At 46.6% G+C, this 12,944-nt stretch overlaps 1 protein-coding gene across 2 annotated transcripts in view; it reads right to left on the reverse strand.

Annotated features, from left to right (window-relative positions):
* LOC147122216 (uncharacterized) overlaps positions 1-12,944 on the reverse strand; it is a 51,983-nt gene that overhangs the window by 15,237 nt on the left and 23,802 nt on the right. For both annotated transcript variants that reach the window (XM_085983133.1, XM_085983132.1), the window contains exons 7-9: positions 10,479-10,555; positions 9,302-9,385; positions 6,439-6,553 (exon numbers count right to left, since the gene is read on the reverse strand). In XM_085983133.1, the coding sequence (XP_085839259.1) occupies positions 6,439-6,553; positions 9,302-9,385; positions 10,479-10,555 (276 nt within the window). The remainder of the gene's footprint in view (positions 1-6,438; positions 6,554-9,301; positions 9,386-10,478; positions 10,556-12,944) is intronic.

Below are 12,944 nucleotides of genomic sequence, written 5' to 3' on the forward strand. Positions count from 1 at the left end.
ACTTGGACATATATCACCATTCCTTCATCGTTGCTGGATCAAAATCCTGTAATTCCCTACTTAACTGCATTGCAGGCGTACTTTCACTACATGGACTGCAGTGGTTCAAATAGAAAGTCCACCACCACCTTCTGAAGGACAACTAGGGATGGACAATAAATGCGGGCCTTGCTAGAGATGCCCATATACCGAGAATTAATTAAAAGAAAGCTGCTGGTTTATGATGACACTGGGTCCATCAGCATGCAAGAAATATCATTACATTTATTTTTGATTACATCTGGGCCACCAGCTGAATAACTGGATCCAATACACTATTTTTACACATGGTAATCTCCAGAATTATTATCCCTTTGTTCTATATGCCAATTTCATTGTGTACAAGGCACATTTTTCTTCCCTTTTAAGGGCTCATGGGGTTGGGAGTAATATATTAGCATGGTTAGAGGATTGGTTAAAGGACAGAAAACAGAGAGTAGGAATGAACTAGTCATTTTCATTTTGGCAGGCTGTTACTAGTGGAGTGCCACAAGGATCAGTGCTGTGGCTTCAGCTATTTACAATCTATATTAATGACTTAGATGAAGGAACCAAGTGTAATGCATCCAACTTTGCTGACGATACAAAGCTAGGTGGGAAAGTAAGCTGGGAGGAGGACGCAAAGGGCTCGAATTTCATTGGGCCATTGAGGCGGGATTGGAGGCGTGTGGGGGGTTAAAATTGTAAAAACTGGTGGGCGGGCCCCAACCCCGCCTCCAAGCAATTTTCATTAAATCGTGTCTACTGGTCCCGTCTCCGTTCTGCCTCCAAGAGGCGGGATAGGCCGTTAAGGCCCTTAACAAGCACTAAATTGCCTCTATAATGCCATTTTGATAGGCCTTTGTGATTTTAACCCTTTCCCCACGTGAAGCACGCCTGTTCTGAACCACGACGGTGAAACCTGGCGGTAGCACAGTTGGATTGCTGACTATCAGCTGCAGCTCAACCATTAAATAGGAGATTTGATCAGCCATCATTTGCAGGTGGCAGGACTTTGTCAGGGAACATAGGGTCTGATGAAAGGGAGGAAATGAAAGAAATCAGTATTTGTAGGGAAATGGTGTTAGGAAAATTGATGGGATTGAAGGCCGATAAATCCCCATGGCCTGATAATCTACATCCTAGGGTACTTAAGGAAGTGGCGCTAGAAATGGTAGATGCATTGCTGATCATCTTCCAACATTCGATGGAATCTGGAACAGTACCCATGGATTGGAGGGTAGCTAATGTTACCCCACTATTCAAAAAAGGTGGTAGAGAGAAAACGGGGAATTACAGACCGGTAAGCCTGACATTGGTAGTGGGGAAAATGCTAGAGTCCATTATAAAAGATGTAATAGCAGAGCACTTGAAAAACAGTCACAGGATCGGACAAAGTCAACATGGATTTACAGAAGGTAAATCGTGCTTGACTAATCCGCTGGAATTCTTTGAGGATGTAACTGGTAAAATAGATAAGGGAGAACCAGTGGATGTGGTGTATTTGGACTTTCAGAAGGCTTTTGATAAGGTCCCACATAAGAGATTAGCATGTAAAGTTAAGGCACATGGGATTGGGGGCAAGGTATTGACTTGGATAGAGAACTGGTTGGCAGACAGAAAGCAAAGAGTTGGAATAAACGGGTCTTTTTCCGAGTGGCAGGCAGTGACTAGTGGGGTACCGCAGGGATCGGTCCTTGGACCCCAGCTATTCACAATAAATATTAATGATCTAGACAAGGGAACTAGATGTAATATCTCCAAATTTGCAGACGACACAAAGCTGGGTGGGAGTGTATGCTGTGAGGAGGATGCCGAAAAACTCCAGGATGATTTGGATAGGTTGGGCGATTGGGCAAAAATATGGCAGATGCAATATAACATGGATGAATGTGAGGTTATCCACTATGGTGGCAAAAACAGGAAGGCAGATTATTATCTGAATGGCAATAGATTGGGAGAAGGGGAAGTGCAACGAGACCTGGGTGTCCTTGTGCACCAGTCACTGAAGGTAAGCATGCAGGTGCAGCAGGCGGTTAAGAAGGCAAATGGTATGTTGGCCTTCGTAGCGAGAGGGTTTGAGTACAGGAACAAGGATGTCTTGCTGCAGTTGTACAGGGCCTTGGTGAGACCACATCTTGAGTATTGTGTGCAGTTTTGGTCGCCTTATCTGAGGAAGGATGTTCTTGCCATGGAAGGAGTTCAGCGAAGATTCACTTGGCTGATACCAGGAATGGGATGGCAGGAATGACATATGAGGAAAGATTGGGACGATTGGGTTTGTACTCGCTGGAGTTTAGAAGAATGAGAGGGGATCTTATTGAAACTTATAAAATTCTGACAGGACTGGACAGACTAGATGCAGGAAGATGTGCTTCAGATGCCTGGATAGATCAGGTGGAGCCCTGCAGTACTCAGCAGCCAGGGTCTCCACAATCATCGTGGTTTGCTGTGCACTTCACAACATGACACAGCGTCGTGGCTTGCAGATTCCTGAGGATCAAGTGGCTCGTCACATATCCTCCTCAGATGAGGGGGAGGAGGAGAGCGAAAACGAACATTTGCAGAGGCCCATCAACCAGCGGCAGCAGTACGCGAGAACATTGCTGCCCGGGATGCAAGGAACGCACTCATCTTGGCCAGATTTGCTTAGCCTAGCCAATCAAGCACTTTTGCCTTGCAACTTCTTACCTGAGCATCGACAATGGCTAAGAACCAACGGATTCCTAGCAATTTGACCACCATACTGACAATTGCAAGTAATTCTAAGCCCTCAATGTGGAAGTCCCATTCGTGAAATGACACACACCACAACTACAGCAGTAGCCATCAGATTTTTTATTTACAGTAATCATCTGATGGCTTTTTAACATAAAACATCAAATTTCACCCAAGTGACTACCCTTGTGACTATTTGTGCAGTATCTTTCTCTTACGCGTGCTCCGACGTGGTGCTTCCCCTGTGGCTTCAGCAGATGTGGAGGCCCCTTTCTCACTTTCTTGCTGCTCCTGTCTCGACACCTTTGGTGGGCATCCTCTGGGGTTGCGAACCTGTGAGGGCTCGCCAACAGTCTGCTGCTCCTGCGGCTGTGCAGGGGTTGAGATGCCAATCTCAGTTGGGTGTGGACTCTGGTGGGGCTCTGACCGAGGACACTGCAGTGGCATGGAAGTGCGAGCGCTTGGAGAGGAGCCCCCACTTCCTTGATGTCTGCCACCAACTTCCCTCTCATGGGTCAGGTCCCCCTCAGCGCTTGCAAGTGGCTTGAGAGCACCTTGCTGCACATCAGGGGGGCCATGGGGACCCGTATCTGCACTGGCAGTCCTATTCAGAAGGACTTCCATGAAGGTCTGGTTTCTCTGTTCAATAGATGACCATCGCTCCTCCAGAGATGTCATTCTATTCAGAACACTCACTATGTTTTCTGCACTCTGGTGACTTATCACCTCCATGGAGGTTGCCATCCTTTCCATGGTGATGCGTTCATGTGCCAATGACTCCACAAACGCTCTGCTCATGTTCGCAATCGACTCCTCCATTTGCTCCACACTCGCAGCGACCCTGGAGACAAAACCTGCCAGAGACTCCTGCATCTGTTCCTGGAATTACAGCACTGCTGATCTTATGGATGGACCCAGAGGCAGAGGGTCAACATGCAGCTGAGCTGAGCTGGCAGAGTCCTGCGCCCTCTGACTAGGACTCTCCACTGCTGTCCCTGTCTCCACAATCTGCTGATGCTCACTTGTGAGCTGTGATACACCAGGTGACAACACTACTCTATCTTGCGATGTTCCCTCTGAGGTGTGAGTGTCTGCACTGGTGCTGGGTGCGGTGAATTCTGCTGATGCTGCGCCCTCAGAGGTTGCAGCTTCCTCTGAGGAGTCTTGAGGCTCATGCTCTTCTTCCTGGACAGTGGGGACAGGTGCTTGTGATGGTTCTGTGGGGGAGTAAAGGAAAGAGTCAGAGATGCGAGGCCAAGGTTACATGCACTTTGCATATTGCAGATGATCATAAGTCCATCTGTTAGAGCTTCAGAATCATTATCAGTGACTCATGCAATGTCATTGAGAGAGATGGAAAACTATTCTTGCTGTCACCAGCTTGCTGTGATGCACCCGTCTGTCCGTCCCCCACTTGGGAATCTTCCTCCACTCCCACGATCTCCAGGACCGCCTCCTCCCAGGTGGTGAGCTGGGCTACTGAGGGTGGCCCTCCTCCTGTCCTCGCTCTTTCCCTCTTATTGTGAGCTCTCTTTTCCTGCAATGAGGGAGACAATTGGAGTTTGAGTGAGAATGAAGGAGTGAGTGTAGAGAATCCATAGCATAGATTATTAGAAGGAGACAAAGATGGAGTGAGGTGGCAAAGCCAAGGGCCCTCCCTGTGTGTTGTAAATTGTAATTGCATCACAGTGATAGGGGGTGTGAGGGCTGCATAGTCGAATAGTTAGGTGAATGTGACCATAGAGAGAGAGGGAATAGGTAAGTGCATGGATGTCAGTGTCAAGTGGGATGTGGAGGAAGAGATTGCTAAAGTTGAGTGCTGGTGAGGAGAGGCAATGGGGATCAGATTGAGGGTGATGGGAAATTCATACTCACTTTTCCAGTGCGCAGAAGGTCATGAAACCTCTTCCTGCACTGAAGCCAGGTTCTGCGGGTTATTGACAAAGAGTTGACCTCCTGGGCCACTTGGATCCACACAGCCTTGGTTTGCTGGGGAGGCTTCTTCCTCCCTGAAGAAGGGAAGAGCACCTCTTTATTTGCTCTTGCTCCCTCTACTAAAGCCTGCAGGGCAACGTCATCAAAGCGGGGTGCAGACCTAGGTCTCTGGCTGGCCATTCGTCCTGCAGGTGCCTCTAACATGCAAGGGCAAAAGCTTGGCAGTCTGCAGAAGAAGCAAGGCTTGTTGCAGACCTTAAATGCAGCAGCAATGATGATGTCATCGGAGGCGACTTTCAGACTGGAAAAACTCATTGGCCATGGGTTCCCACACGCTGGAACTCAATTGGCCAATTACAGTAAGTTAAAATGGCATCATTTTCCCACATCGATTTAGAATCTGGTGGCTAACACGAAATGTGGATTACACGACCCCAGCCCGCCCCAGTATCAAAATCCAGCCCATCGTGTCTGCAAAGGGATATAGGCAGGTTAAGTGAGTGGGCAGTAAGGTGGCAGAAGGAGTATGACGTGGGGAAATGTGAGGGTATTCACTTTGGTAGGAAGAATAGAAAAACAATATTTTTTAAATGGTGAGAAACTATTAAATGTTGGTGTTCAGAGGGATTTCGGTGTCCTTGTACAGAAAATACTAAATGTTAACGTGCAGGTACAGCAAGCAATTAGGAAGGCAAATGGAATGTTGGCCTTTCTTGCAAGGGGGTTGGAGTACAAGAGTAAGGAAGGTATGCTGCAATTGTAAGGGCCTTGGTGAGACCACACCTGGAGTACTGTGTACAGTTTAGATCTCCGTACCTAAGGAAGGATATACTTATCGGAGAGGCGGTACAAAGAAGGTTCACTAGATTGATTCCTGGGATAAGAGGGTTGTCCTATGAGGAGAAATTGAGTAGATTGCACCTATACTCTCCAGAGTTTAGGAGTATGAGAGGTGATCTCATTGAAACATATAAGATTCTGAAAAGGCTTGGCAGGGTAGATGCTGAGAGGCTATTTCCGCTGGCTGGAGAGTCTAGAACCAAGGGGCATAGTGTCAGGGTAAGGGGTCGGCCATCTAGGACTGAGATGAGGAGAGGGTTGTGAATCTTTGGAATTCTCTACCTCAGAGGGCTGTGGATGCTCAGTCGTTGAGTATATTCAAGGCTGCGATCGATAGATTTTTGGACTCTAAGGCAACCAAGGGATTTGGGGATCGGGCGGGAAGGTGGAGTTGAAGTCGAATATCAACCATGATCTTATTGAATGGCTTGAGGGGCCATATGGCCTACTCCTGCTCCTAATTCTTATGTTCTTATGTTTAGACTTTTATTGTTTCTCAATGGGAATGTGTGCCAGCACGAAACCTTTTTTTAAAAATCCAATAAAATATAGTAAATAGTATAAGTCCACAGAGCAGTAGGATGGAGATCTCTGCTGTGATTGTCCATATGCTGAATTTCCATTCCACACAAGGCATTGATCTAGGCTGTTGCCAGAGGCCTAGGGAAGATGTCACCTGCCTGCTCTCTTGGCCAGAAAATTGGGCACAGTGAAGGGATTATAAACAGTGAGAACAAATATAGAATACAAAACGAAATAAAACACCAATTGTTTTTCCAGTGTACGAACTCCATAATAATGAAAATGGCTATTTAATCCTCTTCAAAAATTCAGGAAGAATATAAAATTTTTAAAAATGGAGTTAAATATCTCATCGATTAGGAGGCATTCTATATAGAGTCAGGGTTTGTTGTCATTAATCCCTACCTCAGGCTTACAATCATTTTGCGTTCCTGACGAGGCCTTTTGATTCTCGACCCTTAGCAATGAGGTAATATCAAGCAGAGGCTTTTCTTTCTCCTCACACTGTAATGGTAAGGGACTGAATATAGAAAGACAGAGAAAGTGTGAATGTCAACTTGAAAAAGCCATCTACATTTAACCATTCCAGTACTGTTGGCACTCACATTTTCACCAGGTACGTCTACTGAATTTTGAAAATTTAACTTCCACCATTTTCAGTTATTTCCTATCTGCTTTATGGATTCTCCATCTCCCTCTGTGTTATTTATTAGACAGGTAAGAAAGAAAACCTGCTTCACCTACATCCTAGGGTACTTAAGGAAGTGGCCCTAGAAATAGTAGATGCATTGCTAATCATCTTCCAATATTCGATGGAATCTGGAACAGTACCCATGGATTGGAGGGTAGCTAATGTTACCCCACTATTCAAAAAAGGTGGTAGAGAGAAAACGGGAAATTACAGACCGGTAAGCCTGACATCGGTAGTAGGGAAAATGCTAGAGTCCATTATAAAAGATGTAATAGCAGATCACTTGGAAAACAGTGACAGGATCGGACAAAGTCAACATGGATTTACAAAAGGTAAATTGTGCTTGACTAATCTACTGGAATTTTTTGAGGATGCAACTAGTAAAATAGATAAGGGAGAACCAGTGGATGTGGTGTATTTGGACTTTCAGAAGGCTTTCGATAAGGTCCCACATAAGAGATTAGCGTGTAAAGTTAAGGCACATGGGATTGTGGGGGGGGGCAAGGTATTGACTTGGATAGAGAACTGGTTGGCAGATAGAAAGCAAAGAGTTGGAAAAAACGGGTCTTTTTCCAAGTGGCAGGCAGTGACTAGTGGGGTACCACAGGGATCGGTCCTTGGACCCCAGCTATTCACAATGGGCCAGTAATTCCGGTCCCAACGCGTGAGTACGGATGGGGTACTCACGCGTGGGCCCGTTGGAAGTGCCGGATTTCAGCATGCACAGCGCATGCACGGGAAACCGGCATTTCCTCCAAGGGGTTCAGAGGTCCAACGCGTGCGCGCAGGACTCTGCGCGCACGCGTTGAACTTCCTTCTTTTTGACAGGTTTGCCCGTGTGTAAGGGCCCCAACTTTTTAGAAATGTAAAAAGGAGACGTAAGGACTTGATTCTTTAAGGTAAGTGGTCTATTATTTAAAATTATAACATTTTTTCCACAGCTTTATTGTTTTTAAGGACTTTACAGTAAGGTAAGTGTATTTTTAGACCCGATTTCTTAAAAAATTATTTTTTTCAAAAATTTGATTAATTGTTTAAAATAGTTTTTTAAAGTTATTTATAGTTTATTTAATTAGTGCGATGTTTTTTAAAATTTTATTTAAAGTTTAAGTGGTCTTTTGGGCGCCTGTACTTTTCATGAGTTTGACAGTTCTTACTATCAAACTCATGAATGAAGTTTTCCCTCCCCTGATTGGCTGCCCAGTACTCACCTGATCCCAGCCGGCACATCACACTAACTACGCCACTGGATCAGGCAAGCACAGCACGCCGACAGCTGAACCAGGCCAGTGACAGGAATTCCAAGCAGGCCCAGGCTTCAGCTGTCGGCACGCCGGGTAAGTGCACATCGGGGGTTTGCACGTGCGGCAAGCCCCCGAACCTAATTTCTGGGCCAATATATATTAATGATCTAGCCAAGGGAACTAGATGTAATATCTCCAAATTTGCAGATGACACAAAGCTGGGTGGGCGTGTGTGCTGTGAGGAGGATGCCAAAAAACTACAGGATGATTTGGACAGGTTGGGTGATTGGGCAGAAGCATGGCAGATGCAATATAACGTGGATAAATGTGAGGTTATCCACTTTGGTGTCAAAAGCAGGAAGGCAGATTATCTGAATGGCAATAGATTGGGAGAAGGGGAAGTGCAACGAGACCTGGGCGTCCTTGTGCACCAGTCGCTGAAGGTAAGCATGCAGGTGCAGCAGGCGGTTACGAAGGCAAATGGTATGTTGGCCTTCATAGCGAGAGGGTTTGAGTACAGGAACAAGGATGTCTTGCTACAGTTATACAGGGCCTTGGTGAGACCACATCTTGAGTATTGTGTGCAGTTTTGGTCGCCTTATCTGAGGAAGGATATTCTTGCCATGGAAGGAGTTCAGCGAAGATTCACCAGGCTGATACCTGGGATGGCAGGAATGAAGTATGAGGAGAGATTGGGTCGATTGGGCTTGTACTCGCTGGAATTTAGAAGAATGAGAGGGGATCTCATTGAAACTTATAAAATTCTGGCAGGACTGGACAGACTAGATGCAGGGAGGATGTTCCCGATGATCGGGGAATCCAGAACCAGGGGTCACAGTCTAAGGATAAGGGGTAGGCCTTTTAGGACAGAAATGAGGAGGAATTTCTTCACCCAGAGAGTGGTGAACTTGTGGAATTCTCTACCACAGAAGGCAGTAGAGGCCAATTCATTAAACATATTCAAGAAGGAGTTGGATATATTTCTTAAGGCTAAAGGGATCAAGGGGTATGGGGAGAAAGCAGGTACCGGGTACTGAACTTGGATGATCAGCCATGATCGCATTGAATGGTGGAGCAGTCTCGAGGGGCCGAATGGCCTACTCCTGCTCCTATCTTCTATGTTTCTATGTTTCTCAGCCTCTTCAAATACTGGTCTGTAACCAACCACTAGGAGATACACAAGATCAGCCTAGGTAGCTCACTTTCCAATTCTTTTCTTGTCTTTTCCTGCCTATTGTATTCCCAACAGTACACCCAGATGGGAAGCTCACCATGTGAAATATTGCAGGGAGTATCCATACCCCAGTACTTTGTGATGCATCTATACACTAACCTCGATTTCCCAATCCCAGCAATGTGGAGGCTGTTCTGACCACGTGTTGACATAAGGCCTTTCCCCTTAACGTGAATAGGCTCCCTGGAAAACAAACATAGGGACTCAGACCTGGGAATTGGTTGGCTGCATGTCAAAATTAAACAATTACTCTGAAAAGGATTGCTGCTCTCCATTACAGGCGAGTTAAGTAATGTTGCAGCTGGGAGTGCAGCACATGTTCTGGGATGGTGCCATGATTGGCCATGGGAAAGACTCTCACTTTCAGTAATGATGCTTCGGAGATGTGGTGAAGGAGAATGGTACTCTATGGAGCAGAAGGCCATCCATCTCTTAAAGCAAAGGCCCAAGATGCCTGGGAGCAGGTTGTAGGGTGACTGAATGCAATGTCCCAGGTTTGCTGGACCTGGGAGGAAATGAAGAAGTTCAGTGACATCAAAAAATGTAAGAATGGCATCGAATCTATGTAATTAAATGCAACTCGTCTGTTATTGTCTTTGCTTTGAATCAAAGAATCAGCCTAGAGTGGAGATTTTTATTGACAGTTGTGTCTGAGAGCTGAGGGAAGAGGCAGGGCCAATGATTGGCTGTGATCCTTTGAATTGACAGTTCTGTGGCTGGAAATTTCGAGTGTGGGCCTTTTATTTGTGGCTGAGAGACGAGAACAACAATCAATCTGTAGCCAACTGAAACCAGGCTCATTTGAGTCCGGCAGTGATTCACCATGTGAGAAGTGAATATCAGTTTTCATGGTTCAATGTATGTTGATCGGTCACGGAAAAACACATTTGATTGTTTTGATATACATTATAGAGGTCATTAAAATTTGTAATTACAGCAATGAGTACTGTTCATTTAGTTGTTCTGGTAAATAAATTCTGTTGGTTTATAGCCTGAGTCGTCTTCTGATAAAGCGTTTATTAACCTGAGTACAGAAGATGAGGAGAAATGTCTGATACATTCCAGTAAGCTGGTGTACATATACAGTGGCAAGGATTGCGTTATTGCTATTGTTTACCTAGATATGGAGCAGCCGCAGGATTGTAGAGGATGAAATAAGTTACCACTAATCTACTATAGTGCACCTTTATTAGGAGGGGTGCGGGGTGGGGGGAGGAGGTGAGATACAGGCCAGCATATGATCATGGAAAGAACAACAAGAGAAAGGGTGTGTTACCATATTGTTGCCTTTGTTAGTTTATCAGTTTGTTCAGCGTTGTCATTTATATTCTGGACTTGCAGCTCTGTTAGTTCCTGTTGAGCACAAATAGAAAGTATAACAAATACAATGAAGGCAAGTGCTGAAGAACCCTAGTCACTTAGAGCATCCTGCAGGTGTTAATGAATAATAATATTGCATATAAAAAGTGTGATACCTCCAAGCTGAGCAACTTTCAGGTGTATTCAGTTGCTGCTCCATGTTCCAACCGAACATACGAACATACGAATTAGGAGCAGGAGTCGGCCACTCAGCCCTTCGAGCCTGCTCCGTCATTCAATAAGATCATGGCTGATTTGATTACTCCACATTCCCACCTACCCCCAATAACTTTTCACCCCCTTGCTTACCAAGAATCTATCTACCTCTGCCTTAAAAATATTCAAATACTCTGCTTCCGCCGCCCTCTGAGGAAGAGAGTTTCAAAGACTCACGACCCTCTGAGAAAAAAATTCTCCTCATCTCTGTCTTAAATGGGCGACCCCTTATTTTAAAACAGTGACCCCTAGTTCTAGATTCTCCCAGAAGAGGAAACATCCTCTCCACATCCACCCTGTCCAGATCCCTCACGATCTTATATGTTTCAATCAAGTCACCTTTTAAGTGGCGGGCGGGCCTGACCCCGCCTCCAAGCAATTTTCCCAAATGTGTGGTTTCTGATCCCGTCTCCGTCCCACCTCCAAGAGGCGGGATAGGCCCTTAAGGCCCTTAACAACCACTAAATTGCTTCTATAATCCCATTTTGAGAGGCCTTTCCGATTTTAACATGTTTCCCATGTGATTCACGTCTCTTCTGAAACACGATGGTGAAACCTGGCGGGAGCACAATTGGATTGCTGACTATCAGCTGCAGCTCCACCATTAAATAGGAGATTTGATCAGTCATCATTTGCAGGTGGCAGGACTTTGTTGGGAGAACTTTTAGCAGGCATAACCATAGCTGTGGAAGTTTGGAGCCTGACACCCATCTCCAGTGTGACCTCTTGGGAAACCCCTCTCGCCACCTTGAGCGCTTCCTCAACCGAGGCATCTACCAGAAGCATGGGAACCATTTATTTCCTTTCCTCCTGGACATCAGATGAGCTCGGGCACCAGCCGCGACAGCAGCAGAACCATGAACAACAGCAGCACCAACAGCAGCGGCAACAACAGGAGCGCCAAGCTGCTGCTCACCCAGCTGAAGCTGTACAGGCCAGAAGGCACCAGCCCATGGAAGCCCATCGGTGCAGGAGATACCCCCCAAACAGGGTCTACAGACAGAGGATCAGCTACCTCAACATGAGTGAGCAGCAGTGCCAAAGGAGGCTACGACTTTCGCGAGAGGTAGTGACTGACATCTGCGCAATGCTGCAGCAAGACCTGGAGCCCAGAGGAGCAGGCGGACACCCCTTACCAGTGGCCGTCAAAGTCACCACCGCACTCAACTTTTTTGCTTCAGGCTCACTCCAGGGATCAGCAGCAGACATCAGCGGCATCTCCCAGGCGGCCACACACACTTGCATTATGCAGGTAACCGATGCCCTCTTTGCCTTCGCGCACAATCACATCCATTTCTCCAAGGATCAAGCAAGTGTCACGGCGCGTGCGGTTGGACTAGCTAATCTGGCAGGCTTTCCAAGGGTGCAGGGCGTCGCTGACAGCACACATGTAGCCCTTAGGGCACCCCATCGTAATCCAGGTATTTTTGTCAACCGCAAGGGCTTCCACTCCCTCAACGTGCAGCTGGTGTGTGACCAAAAGAAGGAAATTTTGCATGTTTGTGCCAAGTACCCTGGCAGTTGCCATGACTCCTTTATACAGCGCCAGTCTAGTGTGCCTCCGCTCTTCAGTCCGCCAGACCAACTTAATGGATGGCTACTTGGAGACAAAGGCTATCCCCTGAAGACATGGCTAATGACACCGTTGAGGAGCCCATCCAATGAAGCTGAGGAGAGCTACAACTCCAGCCACATTTCCACCAGATCCATAATCGAGCAAACCATCGGCATGCTGAAGATGTGCTTCAGATGCCTGGATAGATCAGGTGGAGCCCTGCAGTACTCAGCAGCCAGGGTCTCCAGAATCGTCGCGGTTTGCTATGCACTTCACAACATGGCACAGCGTCGTGGCTTGCAGATTCCTGAGGACCAAGTGGCTCCTCACATATCCTCCTCAGGTGAGGAGGAGTAGCAGGAGGAGGAGGAGGAGGAGAGTGAAAACGAACATCTTGCAGAGGCCCATCAACCAGTGACAGCAGTACGCAAGAACATTGCTGCCCGGGATGCAAGGAACGCATTCATCTTGGCCAGATTTGCTTCACCTAGCCAATCAAGCACTTTTGCCTCACAGCTTCTTACCAGAGCATCGACAATGGCCAAGAACCAAAGGATTCCTAGCACTCTGACCACCATACTGACAATTGCAAGTAATCCTAAGCCCTCAGTT

The sequence above is a fragment of the Somniosus microcephalus genome, chromosome 3 (assembly GCF_052327205.1).
Source record: "Somniosus microcephalus isolate GS21.2 chromosome 3, FLI_Smic_1.0, whole genome shotgun sequence".
NCBI lineage: Eukaryota > Metazoa > Chordata > Chondrichthyes > Squaliformes > Somniosidae > Somniosus > Somniosus microcephalus.